This window comes from Oryctolagus cuniculus, chromosome 1, assembly GCF_964237555.1.
Source record: "Oryctolagus cuniculus chromosome 1, mOryCun1.1, whole genome shotgun sequence".
Classification (NCBI taxonomy): domain Eukaryota; kingdom Metazoa; phylum Chordata; class Mammalia; order Lagomorpha; family Leporidae; genus Oryctolagus; species Oryctolagus cuniculus.
Genome location: NC_091432.1, coordinates 230583657 through 230598641, shown reverse-complemented (window position 1 = coordinate 230598641; position 14985 = coordinate 230583657). Strand labels below are relative to the sequence as shown.

The 14985-nt window shown below is 53.6% G+C and overlaps 1 protein-coding gene across 20 annotated transcripts in view; it reads right to left on the bottom strand.

The window, feature by feature from the left end:
• The window catches only part of RALGPS1 (Ral GEF with PH domain and SH3 binding motif 1), a 267729-nt gene that overhangs the window by 199138 nt on the left and 53606 nt on the right, over positions 1-14985 (bottom strand). For 17 of the 20 annotated variants that reach the window (XR_011382172.1, XM_051855034.2, XM_051855036.2 and 14 more), the window contains one exon: positions 6806-6856. The exons of the other annotated variants lie outside the window; for them this stretch is intronic. Coding sequence is in view for 16 of the 17 variants with exons in the window: in XM_051855034.2 (XP_051710994.1) it covers positions 6806-6856 (51 nt within the window). In the remaining variant the exon portion in view is untranslated. The remainder of the gene's footprint in view (positions 1-6805; positions 6857-14985) is intronic. 20 annotated transcript variants of the gene reach the window in all.

The window sequence follows — 14985 nt, the reverse complement described above, 5'->3', positions numbered from 1 at the left end:
CCCTAGCGGGGAGTCAGGAAGAAGACACACTGGGCTCTCAGTGGCAGGAGCGAGAGGAGACAAGAAGAAAAGAAACTAACAACTTGGGACCGGCATCATGGCACAATGGGTTAAGCCGCAGCCTACGATGCCAGCGCCTCGTGTGAGTGCAGGTTTGAATCCCAGCTGTTCCACTTCTAATCCAGCTCTCTGCTAATGTGCCTGGGAAAGCAGCAGAAGATGGCCCAAGTCCTTGAGCCCCTGCACCCATGGGGGAGACCCAGATGAAGCTCCTTGGCTTCGGCCTGGCCCAGCCCCATCTGTTGTGGCCATCTGGGGAATGAATCAGTGGGTGGAAGATCTCCCTCCCTCCTCTCTCTCTCTCTGTTCCTCTGCCTTTCAAATAAATAAATCAATCTTTAAAAAAAAACTAACCTAACAACAAACAAGAACTGCAAAGAAAGATCTGACTTTAGCCCTCTGCTGGCTAGTGATGACACTGATATTACTTTTAAAGTATTTTTTAATGTATCTGTGATGAAATAACAAAGAAAAATATTCTGTAACATTAGGAAGCAAAACTGTCCCTGTACAATGAAATAGATAAAAATCAAGGAGTTAATTGGGGCCGGCACTGTGGCTCAGTGGGTTAACGCCCTGGCCTGAAGTGCCGGCATCCCATGTGGGTGCCGGTTCTAGTCCCGGCTGCTCCTCTTCCGATCCAGGTCTCTGCTGCGGCCAGCAGTGGAGGATGGCCCAAGTCCTTGGGCCCCTGCACCCACGTGGGAGACCCGGAAGAAGCTCCTAGCTCCTGGCTGCGGATTGGCGCAGCTCCGGCCGTTGCGGCCAGTTGGGGAGTGAACCATCAGATGGAAGACCTCTCTCTCTCTGCCTCTCCTCTGTGTAACTCTGACTTTCAAATAAATAAATATAAAAAAAAAAAAGGCGTTAAGCAACAACCTGACAACACTGGATCTGACTGCATGAAGCAGTCCAGTGTTAGCGGGGTCTCCGCCAAGATCAGGCGGTGCAGCAAACCTCAGAGCTCAGATGCCGAGGACGGCAGTGTCTCACAGCTCCGAGGCCTCGCTGCTGCTGTGGGGTCACGTGGGCTTGGCGGGGTGAGTCTGCCGTCCAGGCTTTGGGTCAGCTCAGGTCATCTGCAGCGCCCTTGGTTGGGGGCGGAGGCGAACAAGTGCTGTGCAAAGTGGAGATTTCCAGGAGCCTGGGGAGGCCTGTGCTGCCTCCTGTGCCTGGCTCAGCACCTACACGCTCACTCTTACCCACGTTCTTCTGGCAAAGCCAAGTCACAGGGCCCAGCCCAACATCAACAGGTGGGGAAGTGCCTACCTCCGGACCTGGAGGGGGGACGAGGCGGGAGAGAACCACGGAGGAGTAACACCCACTACCCTCACACTCAGGACGCTTTCTGTTTCAAAGACAACTATTTCCTATCTCCGTCCACCAAAGCTAACAGCAAAACAGGGGATTCGAGCTGGCCTCCCCCAGACTGTGGTCTACAAACACCAGGTTCCACTGAAACAAACACGCATCCCTGAAGGAGGGCCTGATTCCAGACCTGCAGCAGGGAATGTACAGCATGACCCTGTGCATGAAAGCAAGGGAGCTATTAAAAAAAAAAAATACCTAATGGGATCACGTTAAGAAGGTGCAGGAGCCACAATGAAAGGGCTCCTCTGGGTAAAAGAGGACGATTTAGGGGCTGCGCCGTGGCGCAGTGGGTTAATGCCATGGCCTGAGGCACACATCCCATATGGGTGCCAGTTCTAGTCCCGGCTGCTCCTCTTCTGATCCAGTTCTCTGCTGTGGCCTGGGAAAGCAGTAGAAGATGGCCCAAGTGCTTGGGCCTCTGCACCCACATGGGAGACCCAGAAGAAGCTTCTCACTCCTGGCTTCGGATCGGCGCAGCTCCGGCCGTTGCGGCCATCTGGGGAGTGAACCAGCGGATGGAAGACCTCTCTCTCTCTGTGTCTCTACCTCTCTCTGTAACTCTTTCAAATAAATCTTTAAAAAAAGAAAAAAGGACAATTTAATGCATCGATAGAAATGGTGACTACAACTGATTGAGGCACACAGGATCTATAAAATCTGTGCGTAGGGCCGGCCCTGTGGCGCAGCAGGTTAAGCCGCAGCCTGCAACACCGGCTTCCCCGTGTAGGAGCACCAGCTTCAGTCCCAGGTGCTGATTCCAACGCTGCTCCTTGCTAACGTGCCTGGGAAAGCAGCGGAACATGGCACAAGCACTCGGGCCCCTGCCAACCACACAGGTGACCCAGATGGAGTTCCTGGCTTCCTCCTGGCCCAGCCTGATTGTGGCCACTCAAGGAGTGAACCAGCAGATGGAAGATCATGTGTTCATTACAACTGAAAAGAAAAGTGAGAGAGGCACTATTCACCAAAACCAAAAACAACACTAAAGTCACGGGAAAGGTAAGTTCGGGAGTGGGGAGGGACAGGCATTTTGGTGCAGTGGGTTCAGCAGTGGGGCAAGCTGCCACTTGGAACACCGGAGTATCGAACTCCTGATTCAAAACTGGTTGCTGCGAAGTTTTACCAGGTTCCAGGCCTGTGCTGAGCGCTCCACTTGTCTCCTCTCACTTAATTCCCCAAGAACCCTCCTGGGGGAGGAACTCTTACCAACCCCCTTCTATGGGTGGAGAAACTGGAACCCTGAGAGACAAAGTCACTTATCCAAGGCCACACAGCTGGGACTGGCAGAGCCATGAATACTAAAGTTCCAGAGTCAGACCAGCTGAATTTGCACTTGACCTGAGTGCCGTGGTAGCACCTCCAAGAGGTCTCCTGTGCCTGCCACTCCCCCGTCTAGCCCCGTGTGGGCTCCTCCTCACTGAATGCGGCTGACCTTTGAGATGACCGGGTCACTGTGGGGCTGGCAGGGTGTGACTGCGAAGGCCTGACCATGAGTCACTGCAGCTCTGTGTCTCTCCCCTGGTCACACATGAGGGGAAGTCAGTCGCCCTGCACAAGGATGGTCACACAGCCTTCTGGAAAGTTCCACGTGACAGGGGACAGTGGCCCCTGCCAATGGCCAGTCCTGACATGCCAGGCACTGTGCGTGGACCCCTTGGAAACATGTCTCCCAGCCCCAGCCGAGCCTTCACAGGACCCAGGCCCAACTGCTGTCTTGGCTGCAACTCCCTGAGGCTCTGAGCCAGGACCACCGGGCCCCGTCACCCTAGAAGCTGGCTGCGGAGAGCCGCTAACTTGGGGATCACTCATTACTGGCAGTGCAGGAGTAAAAGGGTAACCAGGGAGCAACGAACAGTTCTCAACACATCTGAGCTTCCGTCACATATAAAACAGAGTGCCGTAGCTGGTAAAGCCACCACCTGCAGTGCCAGCATCCCATATGGGTGCTGGTTCGAGTTCCGGCTGCTCCACTTCTGATCCAGCTCTCTGCTATGGCCTGGGAAAGCAGTGGAAGATGGCCCAGGTCCTTGGGCCCCTGCACCCATGTGGGAGACCTGGAGAAATCTCCTGGCTCCTGGCTTCGGATCAATGCAGCTCCAGCCGTTGTGGTCATTTGGGGAATTAACCAGCAGATGGAAGACATCTCTCTCTCTCTCTCTCTGCCTCTCCTTCTTTGTGTACCTCTGACTTTCAACTAAATAAATAAATCTTTAAAAAAATAAAATAAAACAAAGATAACAACAGCAGTGCCTCTTAAGGGTGTCATCAGGATCAAAGGAGAGACATCTAAGTGCCTGGCCTAGTGCCTGCACACAACAATGGGGAAGTGAGATCAGCCCAGACCCCCCAAGCAGTCCCAAGTCCACATCAGCGCCCACCCATTTCCAAACTTGTGCTCAGGCCATGAGCCCTTCGAATCCAGAGCTGAGGTCTGCAGGGCTGGCAGACCAACCAAGGACACAGGCAAGGGTCCACGCGGGCAAGGGCAGTGCCCGCTACTCCGCCACTGGGAGCTGTCTTCCTGGCAGCACCAAGACTCAAAGACCCCCCCGAGGGGGGGCTTTAGAAGCCTTCAAGGCCAAATCTCCAGCACCAGTGCACCCCCGACACACCCTCTCTGCACGCTGATCCCACGATCCGGAGCATTTGTCCAGCGCCATCTCCAAGTCTCCCCGTAACGCCTCACGGCCACTCCTGGCCTTCCAGGTCCCCACAGCAGGAGTCAGTCCCTGCAGGGCCTCCCTTTTTGACCTCAGTACCCCAAGCTCCCCATTAACAGGCAGAGTTGGCAAACTGCATGTTGGCAGCTTCCTAGGGGGCAGACAGACAAAGCACAGACCTGGAGCAGATTGGGAAAAAGACCAACTGGGAGAAGCTGCCATCCAGGGAAACCCCCAAAGTCCAAATCTCCATATCTAAATCCAGCCACAGCAGCACCCCAACTGGGAAGGATCTTAAAGGCCTCGGAAGGGCTTATGAAGTTTATTTCCCCTGGTGTGACAGCTACAGGGCAGTGCAGGAGGTGGGGACCACGTCTCTACAAGGTCAGTACCCCCTGACCTTGAAACAGTGGTTGAGCACTTGGGCTCTGGGCTCAGACTCGGTTCAAGTCCTGGCTATGTGATCTATGGCCAATATTGTTCCGATTATGTGGAACCACTTGAGAGCAACCTTAGTCACCAGCCAAGGACACGTGTTCACGGAACGAGTACATCACAGAGCAAAGCGCCATCATTACTCTTAGAACCATCAGCTCTGTGCACCACTAGGGAGCTGTCCAAAAACTGACGCCTCAGCCCCCTCGACCACAATCTCTCGGCCCAGACATCTGTAGGTTTTCACAGATACTCCTCAGCTATTCAGATGCACAAACAGGGTTGACAGGCACCGGTGCACACGTCTCATGAACTGGGGAGCCCGGCCCCTCACATGCTCTCGGGCACTGGCCACCAGGCAAGTCCCGCCTACATCAAAGGTCCAGTCACGCATTATCCGTGCCCTCCAGCGCTGGGGTGGGCCAGCCACAACATGGCAGGCACCCCCCAAGAGGAGAACTTCCAGTGTTTGGCCTGCCAACAGTAACAAGAGTGAAGAGGCTGGGGCATCCTTTTCATCTGGATTTGACAAGGAGGGACAAGCTCTTCCATGTCCAGCTAACACTACGGATCTGAGACGTTCAAGCAGCTGGCCTCGAGTCCTGCCTCGGCACCAGGATCACCTGGTAAACCCGGAGCAAACAGGGCTGGTTGGGTTCCAGAGACTCTGATTCTGTGGTCTAGGGTGGGGCCTGGACACCTGCGTGTGTCAAAGGCTGCCCAGGTGACATTGAGGAACAGCCACGACTGTACCTTACAAAACGCCTCCACTCCAGCACTTGTCCGTTTGTCACAGCTTGAAGCACAGTATGTCCTGATGAAGTCCCTGCCGAGCCGTGCGCCCTGGGAGGCAGCGTGGCCCACCGGGCTGTGCCTCTTCAGAGGAGGAACCCCCCACCCCCTGAGCCTCCCTCCCCCATGAGTCTGGGGAGTGGCGCCAGCCTCCTGGGCACACAGGGGCTCCGGGCTCGTGCAGGCTGGGTTGCCTTCCCTGACATTCAGGATGGAGAACAAAGCCCAGAATTCACACGCGCTCCAATCAGAGAACAGCGTGAGGGCAGCCTGGGCTGGGAACCAAGGCAGCCACGCACAACCACACCCCCGAGAGGCAGCAGACTGCTGTTGTCGATGAGAAAGCATGAACCACGGCACGACACAACACAACGGAGGGCGATGACGGGATGGCGCCCAATTCAACGCAGTGAACTCAATTCTGCTCCCCAGACCCCAGGAACACAATACACGACACAAATCTCTGCCGTGTCTTCCCGTAAATGCTGAGTGCAGCGCAGGGCAGGCCTCCTCCGGGTTCGCTCGGGAGGCCTGGAGATCCTGGCCCTGTTTGATCCAGGTCTGCCAGCCCTCTTGATGTCTACATGGTCACCAGGTTGCAACAGATGCTTTCTGGCATCGTCTCCCCAAAGCACATCCCTGCCCCCCTCTTGTCTGGGACAGCACCTCGCCCACGAGCCTGGGTCCCCAGTTCCGCTTGATGCATACTCTCAGCCAGTTCTGGACGCACGAGGAGCTGGGCTGGACTGGGCGTGGGACAGTGGCTTCAATGGGGGTCATATAAAGTGGGCCCTATGGGGAGGCCAGGCTGGGCCACATCTGAGGACAGGAAGGCAGGCAGGAGGGAAGGCAAAGGCCAGAAGCAGGGTGCCCACATCCCGGGCGGCTGCCAGGCTGCCAAACCCCGTGCCCATGGAGTCTGCAGAGAGGCCCTGCGCTGCCCTCTCGGCCCCTGCGACGTGGATTTCTGCCACTTGCTAACAGAGACAGAAACCGGGGCAAAATGACTAACGCTCAATGTCTGCCGCCAAACACTTCCAGGAATTTTCTTCTTAAACACAAAAATTAACTTTTTCCTTTTATTGAATATGCCACCTCTCAAATGCACATATGCTTTTCATGTAAATATGTATGCTTTTGGCTGTGGCAACTGGTTTCAAAACCAGAAACAAGGCTGCCACCCGATCTCGCGAATCTGCAAAACGACAGCTCTCCGGAAAGCGATCCTGCACGGGCCCTTCCGCGCAGGGGGAGGGATCAGTGTGCCCAGGCCTGAGTCTCCAGCATGGAGGCCCCTGGGCCCCAGCTGCTCTGCCCTGCCGTGTGGCCAGACAGGCAGCGTTCCTGCAGCACCTGAAAGCCTGGCTCAAGGGGGCAGGGGGAGGTTAGACAGGTAACACGCGGCTATCGCGGATTCAGGAGAGAAACCGAGTCCCTGTCTGCCGGTCACGGCCGCAGTAGCCGAGCGTGAAGGACGCAGTACAGACCTCCGGCTGGATGGCTTTAAACACGGGGATGTCCATCAGCGTGATCTGGCTCTGCAACAGAAGGGAGGCGGCATTAGACACGCGAGCGTGGACGGGGTCCGCACAGAGAAACACACACTCACGGGAGGTTACACTCGCCCCTGCCACAACATTCGAGGTGCCCAAGAGCGGGCACCACGGGGTCAGTTTCTAAAACGCCCCTCCCATCCCTCCTGTCCTCGTAAGTCTTGATCCACACCCTTCCTCCTCGAACGTGGGGTGCTCTCGACTCCAGAGCTGCCGACAGCTGCTTGGAGGGTGAGGCTGGGAATAAGAAGAATGTTTAAATTTTGGACATTTTATATGTTTAGTCCTTTATACCAGCTTTAAAAGTTGCAGGGGAATATTAAACACTAGAATGCTAAACAGAGACACTATCTACTACCCTAAATTTAAATATCTTTTAAAACTGTGGTTTCTAGAAATTACACTTTTCTTCTGAAGCTTCTGCCTCCCCTAAATTATACGGCAGAGCACTGTGAGAGGCATCCACGGGCCATTCTGACCTCCGACTGTTTACTCCCCCAGCCCACGAGGGGATCCAGAAGCTGAGAGCAAGCACTTGAGGCTTTGACAGCAGTGTGACATGGCCTTGGCCTTGCGTTTTCTTAAAGTACAGATTGGAAACCAAAGGGGGGAAAAAGGTTCTTCCTGCAGCCAGCTGAAGAGACACTAAAGTCACCTGTGGAGAAAACGCCCCCCCAACCCGGTGACCACGAGGGAAGACACACTAAGCTCACTTCCCAGAGCCCATCCACCCCAGATGTCAGCCCACAGAAGCTATGGGACAGGCCAGGGTGGCAGCAGGGAGCCTGGGAGCCTGTAAGGGCAAGAGGACAGCCGTCCACTGAACGCACAGTCAACCGTGACAACCTGATGTGGTGCAGTGAACGGCAGGGGCTGTGAGTGTGTCTGGACACTGTCACGCCACAACAATGTTCTCTTTGATGCGACTTACCCTTCCCCAGTCTCAGTGCCGCATCAAGAGAAGGGTGACAATAACCCGATCTTAGAAATTCTCAGTAAAAATTCAAGACAAGAGGTGGAGAACGCCTGACGCCTGACAGAGGCTTGGTAACTATGCAGATGTCTGTGTGTCTGTGTGTCCGTGTGTGCCTGTGTCTATGTGTCTGTGTGTCCCTGTCTGTGTCTATGTATGCATGTGCATCTGTGTGTCTGTGTGTCCATGTGTGTCTATGTATGCATGTGCATCTGTGTGTCTGTGTGTCCATGTGTGTGTCTGTGTCTATGCATGTGCATCTGTGTGTCTGTATGTCCGTGTGTGTCTGTGTCTATGTATGCATGTGCATCTGTGTGTCTGTGTGTCCGTGTCTATGTATGCATGTGCATCTGTGTGTCTGTGTGTGTCTGTGTCTATGTATGCATGTGCATCTGTGTGTCCGTGTGTGTCTGTGTCTATGTATGCATGTGCATCTGTGTGTCCGTGTGTGTCTGTGTCTATGTATGCATGTGCATCTGTGTGTCTGTGTGTCCGTGTGTGTCTATGTATGCATGTGCATCTGTGTGTCTGTGTGTCCATGTGTGTCTATGTATGCATGTGCATCTGTGTGTCTGTGTGTCCATGTGTGTCTGTGTCTATGCATGTGCATCTGTGTGTCTGTGTGTCCGTGTGTGTCTGTGTCTATGTATGCATGTGCATCTGTGTGTCTGTGTGTCCGTGTGTGTCTGTGTCTATGCATGTGCATCTGTGTGTCTGTGTGTCCGTGTGTGTCTATGTATGCATGTGCATCTGTGTGTCTGTGTGTCCATGTGTGTGTCTGTGTCTATGCATGTGCATCTGTGTGTCTGTGTGTCCGTGTGTGTCTGTGTCTATGTATGCATGTGCATCTGTGTGTCTGTGTGTCCGTGTCTATGTATGCATGTGCATCTGTGTGTCCGTGTGTGTCTGTGTCTATGTATGCATGTGCATCTGTGTGTCTGTGTGTCCATGTGTGTGTCTATGTATGCATGTGCATCTGTGTGTCTGTGTGTCCATGTGTGTGTCTGTGTCTATGCATGTGCATCTGTGTGTCTGTGTGTCCGTGTGTGTCTGTGTCTATGTATGCATGTGCATCTGTGTGTCTGTGTGTCCATGTGTGTCTGTGTCTATGTATGCATGTGCATCTGTGTGTCTGTGTGTCCGTGTGTGTCTATGTATGCATGTGCATCTGTGTGTCTGTGTGTCCATGTGTGTGTCTGTGTCTATGCATGTGCATCTGTGTGTCTGTGTGTCCGTGTGTGTCTGTGTCTATGTATGCATGTGCATCTGTGTGTCTGTGTGTCCATGTGTGTCTGTGTCTATGTATGTGCATCTGTGTGTCTGTGTGTCCGTGTGTGTCTGTGTCTATGTATGTATGTGCATCTGTGTGTCTGTGTGTCCGTGTGTGTCTGTGTCTATGTATGCATGTGCATCTGTGTGTCTGTGTGTCCATGTGTGTGTGTGTCTATGTATGTGCATCTGTTTGTGTCCGTGTGTGTGTGTCTATGTATGCATGTGCATCTGTGTGTCTGTGTGTCCGTGTGTGCCTGTGTCTATGTATGCAGATGTCTGTGTGTCTGTGTGTCCGTGTGTGTCTGTGTCCATGTATGTGCGTCTCTGTGTCTGTGTGTCCGTGTGTGTCTGTGTCTATGTATGCAGATGTCTGTGTGTCTGTGTGTCCATGTGTGTCTGTGTCTATGCATGTGCATCTGTGTGTCTGTGTGTCCGTGTGTGTCTGTGTCTATGTATGTGCGTCTGTGTGTCTGTGGTGCGACCAAAGGGCAGTCCCGTGGATGGCACGTGTACAGGTGGGTGAAGCTCCGGCCGCTGACCCGCACACGAGCTAGGACGTAAGGGACCATGGCTTCAGCTGAATCCAGGAACTCAAGCTGCCGCTGCCCTAGAGGAGACTAGAGGAGGCTGTTACACCGAGCCAGCAAAGCCCTCCTGTCAGGAATGCACTGGAGAACAGCGACAATTCACATGTGCATCACCTGTAACCTCAGCCAGGGCTTAGACGCAGAGCAGCGGTCGGCTCGTGGTAAATTCAAGGGCTACAGAGAACAGTCCAGCATCCGCTCAGCAGAGAGGAAGGGCGAGGTGAGCAGGTGGCTTCGAGGGACAGCCTCTTGTGCACTTTCTCAGGGCCCGGCACCCCTCACTGCACAGGGGACAGACGCCGCCACTGCTGGAGTGAGGGAGCCCGTGCGGGGAATTCGAGCTTTCCCACCTCTGGGTCAAGGGGGCACCTGACATGGGCAGGACGTGGATCTGCCCTCATCACCTGGGCGTCCAGAGGCCAGGACACCCTCAAGTCCCAAAGGCCTGTGAATGCCCGGTTCTCCACCCGGGGCAGTGCACACAGATGAGCGTTTCTTCCGCCAGGCCCATCGGGACTGCTAGCCAAGTGCCCCTCGTACTGGGTTACTTCTGTCAGGCCGGGGAACGGGAAGGCCTTGTGAAAACAGGAGATCTGAGTGCTGAGGGCCTGGGGAGTCCCTCCTGCAGCTCCAGTTACCTCCCTATCCGGAAGAAGGGCAGGATGTGTGCCGTGTCATCTAGGGAGAGAACCAAGCGGCTGCTCACGTGAAAATGAGAAAACTTCCTTCCCACCCTGCCATCGGCTCCGGGGTTTGCTACCGAAGTTGCAAGTGATTTATTAAAACTGGGCCCTTACATTTTGTAGGTTTTGGCTGGTCCAACTTTCAAATATTCCCTAAGTCGGAAAATGTGTCCCGGTGTCTTATTCAAAACAAACAACAGAGGTCATTAGCCTTGAAACAGGCCGGCCCTGACACAGTGAAGGTTCTCAGAAGACTCTCTCCCACTCCTAGCCTCACAACTCCGGCCAAGAAAAGGTAGAACGTGTGGAGCGAGGCTCCAGGGACGCAAGATACTCAGGCAGAAATCCTCAGACTGAGTCACACCCTGAGCAACCCCTCCCAGGTTGGACAGGTCATGCCACACTCCACAGCCAGCTCTGGGGACCACTCGGCAACAATGCCCCTGGCTTCAGCTGTGTTAAAGCCTTGGCAGAAATGAGACTGCAAGTTCCATGTTTGTCCCCAGGAAGCAGACTCACCCAGCAGTGGGGCCCAACAAGTCTCCAACGGCATGGGAAATACGGCCTCAGATCAGATGCCCAGTTAGGCTGGTCTGAGTCCTCGCTCCTTGCCCTCCTAGGCTGGGGATCCCCATGACCCCAGCTTTTGGTGATCACACATTACACCTCATTTTCTGTAGGGATGAACCCTACAGACTGGAGAGACCTATGGGAGGAGCACCTCACAGTGTAGCCCTGAAGTGCTGTGTGGACACACAGGAACCTCTTGGTTGGCCAAAAAGAAAACGACATGTTTTCTGCAGGCGCTGAACACAGTATTTCCCCTTAGCAACAAAATCCTCCCTGCACAGCCACAGACTCCACACGGGCAAGCCAGTGCTGTGTGCGCCAACAGATGCCTTGAAGTGTGTACCTCGATCACTCCTGCAGGCATGACCAGGACTCATGGGGCAAAAAGCAACCAGCTCCAAAGAGCTACTCCTAAGACAAACTCCCGAGCCATGGGGAAGCACTGGGCTGGCCACGTACAGCATCACAGGCAGAATCTTAGCAACAAGAAGTCACCACCGTCAGCCGTCACCCCCTGGGGACCTGTAACTGCACTCTTGGGACGCATTCTACCAATAACTCGTTGAAAAGTGTAACTGTTTGTTTTTTAAAAACATCAAACCTATTTTTTAAAAAAAGTTGCAAAAGTAGTACAATGGACTCTCCTGAGCCTTTACCAAGCCCCAGTGGCAACGTGTCAGCCCGTGTTGGCTGCTATCACCATGCACGTAATTACACACGTGCATTTTTTTCTGGGCCAATGAGAGTAAAATATAGATTTCACACTTCCTCATCTGAAATACCTCAGGATGTATCAAGAACAAGATCATTCTCTCACACAGTGATAAATGTATGGCATGCAGCAGTATGGTCTATACACAATCTACGTTCAAAAGTTGCTAATTATCCCAATACTGTCTTTTCAGGAAATGTTTCTGAATCCTGGCTCATGTGTTTGGACATGACCCCCTTAAGAGCACAACGCGCATTTTACTGACACAGTGGTCCTGACAAAGGCAGAGAGTGTAAGGAGACTGTACACACAGCTCTACAGGCTCAAACGCAGACACGGGGACAGACATGGACACAGACGTTCACTGCATCGCTGTCTGCAGTACCAAAAATCTGGAGACAACCTAAAAGGCCATCAAGGGGGAATTGCTGAAAAAAGTTATGGCACGTCCAGACACCGGGATGTTACGCAGCTATTAGAAATGGTGAATGCCATCCACACACGGAGCTAGAAGGAGGTCATGACCGGCAGAGGGTCAGGACAGTTCCTGCACCTGGGGAGAAGCTCTGAGGTGACCTGTATGGCACCCCCTGGGGAGAGCAGAGGAGGACCTCTGCAACGGCTCCCCCGTGACTGTAACATGACGCACGGCGACAGAAAGCCGCAGAGAGCACACTCAGTTTGCAGCCCCCACCAGGGCAAGAAAGAGCTGCCCCAGCTGCTGGCTGAGTGCACAGACAAGCCACAGATGCCGAGAGCTGGTCTCAAGAAGAAAGGCACGTGACCCCCATGTGAGGTGTCCAGGCACAGACACACGTGACCCCATCATGTGAGGTGTCCAGACACAGACACACACACGTGACCCCCCAGGTGAGGTGTCCAGGCACAGACACACATGACCCCATCATGTGAGGTGTCCAGACACAGACACACACACGTGACCCCATGTGAGATGTCCAGGCACAGACACACGTGGCCCCCATGTGAGGTGTCAAGACACAGACACACACATGTGACCCCCATGTGAGGTGTCCAGGCACAGAAACATGTGACCCCCCCACATGAGGTGTCCAGGCACAGACACATGTGACCCCACCCATGTGAGGTGTCAGACACACGTGACCCCATGTGAGGTGTCCAGGCACAGACACACACATTTGACCCCCATGTGAGGTGTCCAGGCACAGACACACATGACCCCCCATGTGAAGTGTCCAGGCAGACACATGTGACCCTCCCACATGAGGTGTCCAGGCACAAACACATGTGACCCCATGTGAGGTGTCCAGGCACAGACACACGTGACCCCATGTGAGGTGTCCAGGCACAGACACATGTGACCCCATGTGAGGTGTCCAGGCACAGACACATGTGACCCCACCCATGTGAGGTGTCAAGACACAGACACACACATGTGACCCCCATGTGAGGTGTCCAGGCACAGAAACATGTGACCCCCCCACATGAGGTGTCCAGGCAGACACATGTGACCCCATGTGAGGTTTCCAGGCACAGACACACACATGTGACCCTCATGTGAGGTGTCCAGGCACAGACACACACATGTGACCCCATGTGAGGTTTCCAGGCACAGACACACACATGTGACCCTCATGTGAGGTGTCCAGACAGGTAAAATGCACAAAGATAAAAAGGAGCAGGGTAGGGGCTGGGAAGAGGGTGTGGGGATTGTGTAACGGACAGAGTTTCAGTTTAGCAAAAAAACATGACTGATCTAACACTTAAAAATGGTAATATGGAAGATTTTATGTTCTGTATCTTCTGTAATTAAACAATAAAAGACAGGTCTAGCAGTTAAGACCCTCATACCCTATATCAGCACACCTGGTTCAAGTCCCAGTTCTATTCCTGACGCCAGCTTCCTGCTAATGGACACCTGGGAGGCAGCAGGTGATGGCTCAAGTAATTGGGTCCCTGCCACCCACATGGAAGACCTGGATTAGGTTCCCAACTCCCAGCTTTGGCCTGGTCCAACCCTGGCCTTTGTGAGCCTTTGGGGAGTGAATCAGGAGGTGGAATTTGTGTGTATGTGTATGTATGTGTGTTTGTGTATGTGTATGTGTGTGTGTCTACTTCTCAAATAAATAAAAATTTTAAAAACAAAACACGGCTGGCATTAGGGCTAAGCCACCACTTGCAACACCAGTACCCCACATCAAAGTGCAGGTCCTATCCCAGCTACTCTGCTTCTAATCCAGCTTCCTGTTAATGTGCCTGGGAAGGCAGCAGTGATGGTCAAGTGCTCGGGTCCCTGCCATCCATGTGGGAGACCAGCATGCAGTTCCTGGCTCCTGACTTTGGCCTGGTCCAGACCTGGCTGCTGCAGCCACTGGGGAGTAACTAATAGATAGACATGTTCTCGCTCGCTCTCTCTCTGCCTTTCAAATAAATAATTAAAAATATATATATGGGGATGGCATTGTGGTTTAGTGGGTAAAGCCATCACCTGCGATGCCAACATCCCATATGGGTGCCAGTTCATGTCCTGCCACTCCATTTCTGATCCAGCTTCCTGCTAATGTGCCTGGGAAAGCAGTGGAGGAAGGTCCAAGTGCTTGGGCCCCTGCACCCACATGGGAGACCTTGAAGAAGCTCCTGGTTCCTGGCTCCTGGCTTTGGCCTGACCCCACCCTGGCCATTGCAGCCATTTAGGGACCAGGAAGCAGTTCCTGGCTCCTGACTTTGGCCTGGTCCAGACCTGGTTGCTGTGGCCATTGGGGAGTAACCAATAGATAGAAATGTTCTCTCTCTCTCTCTCTCACTGCCTCTCCTCTCTCTGTGTAACTCTTTCAAATAAACAAATAAATCTTAAAAAAAAAAAAAAAAAAAAGAATCCAGGCCGTCTGGCCACACGGTTCCCCACACTCATGCAGCTCTGCCCTGAGCACTTCCTGTAGTCAGCAGCCGGACAGAGAGGCTCTGGCCAGACTAGAGGTGGTGCAGGTGTCTCATGAGGGGGCACACAAGGCCTCCCATCGATGAGGCTGGCGACCACGGATGCTCACTGCTCAGATCTGTTCAGTACAGTGCTAGCATCTCCTTTCCGTGTGTCAGCTCAGCTAATTCAGGAAAAGACGCTCTCCTCCATCTACCTGGTTTACCCAGGGGTAGGCCAAAAAGCGGCAGGTGGGACACACGCTTCCTTCCTCGCACTGTCCAGTTGCGGGTGACCCACTGTCAGATGGGTTTCAGTCCGCTGTAATTACTGTCCTTCTGAAGCTCGAAGTGTCCGGTCTGTTCCACCTGGCGCCGGTCCCGCTGCCGCTGACGGCTTCCTCACAGGACTGGGAAATCAG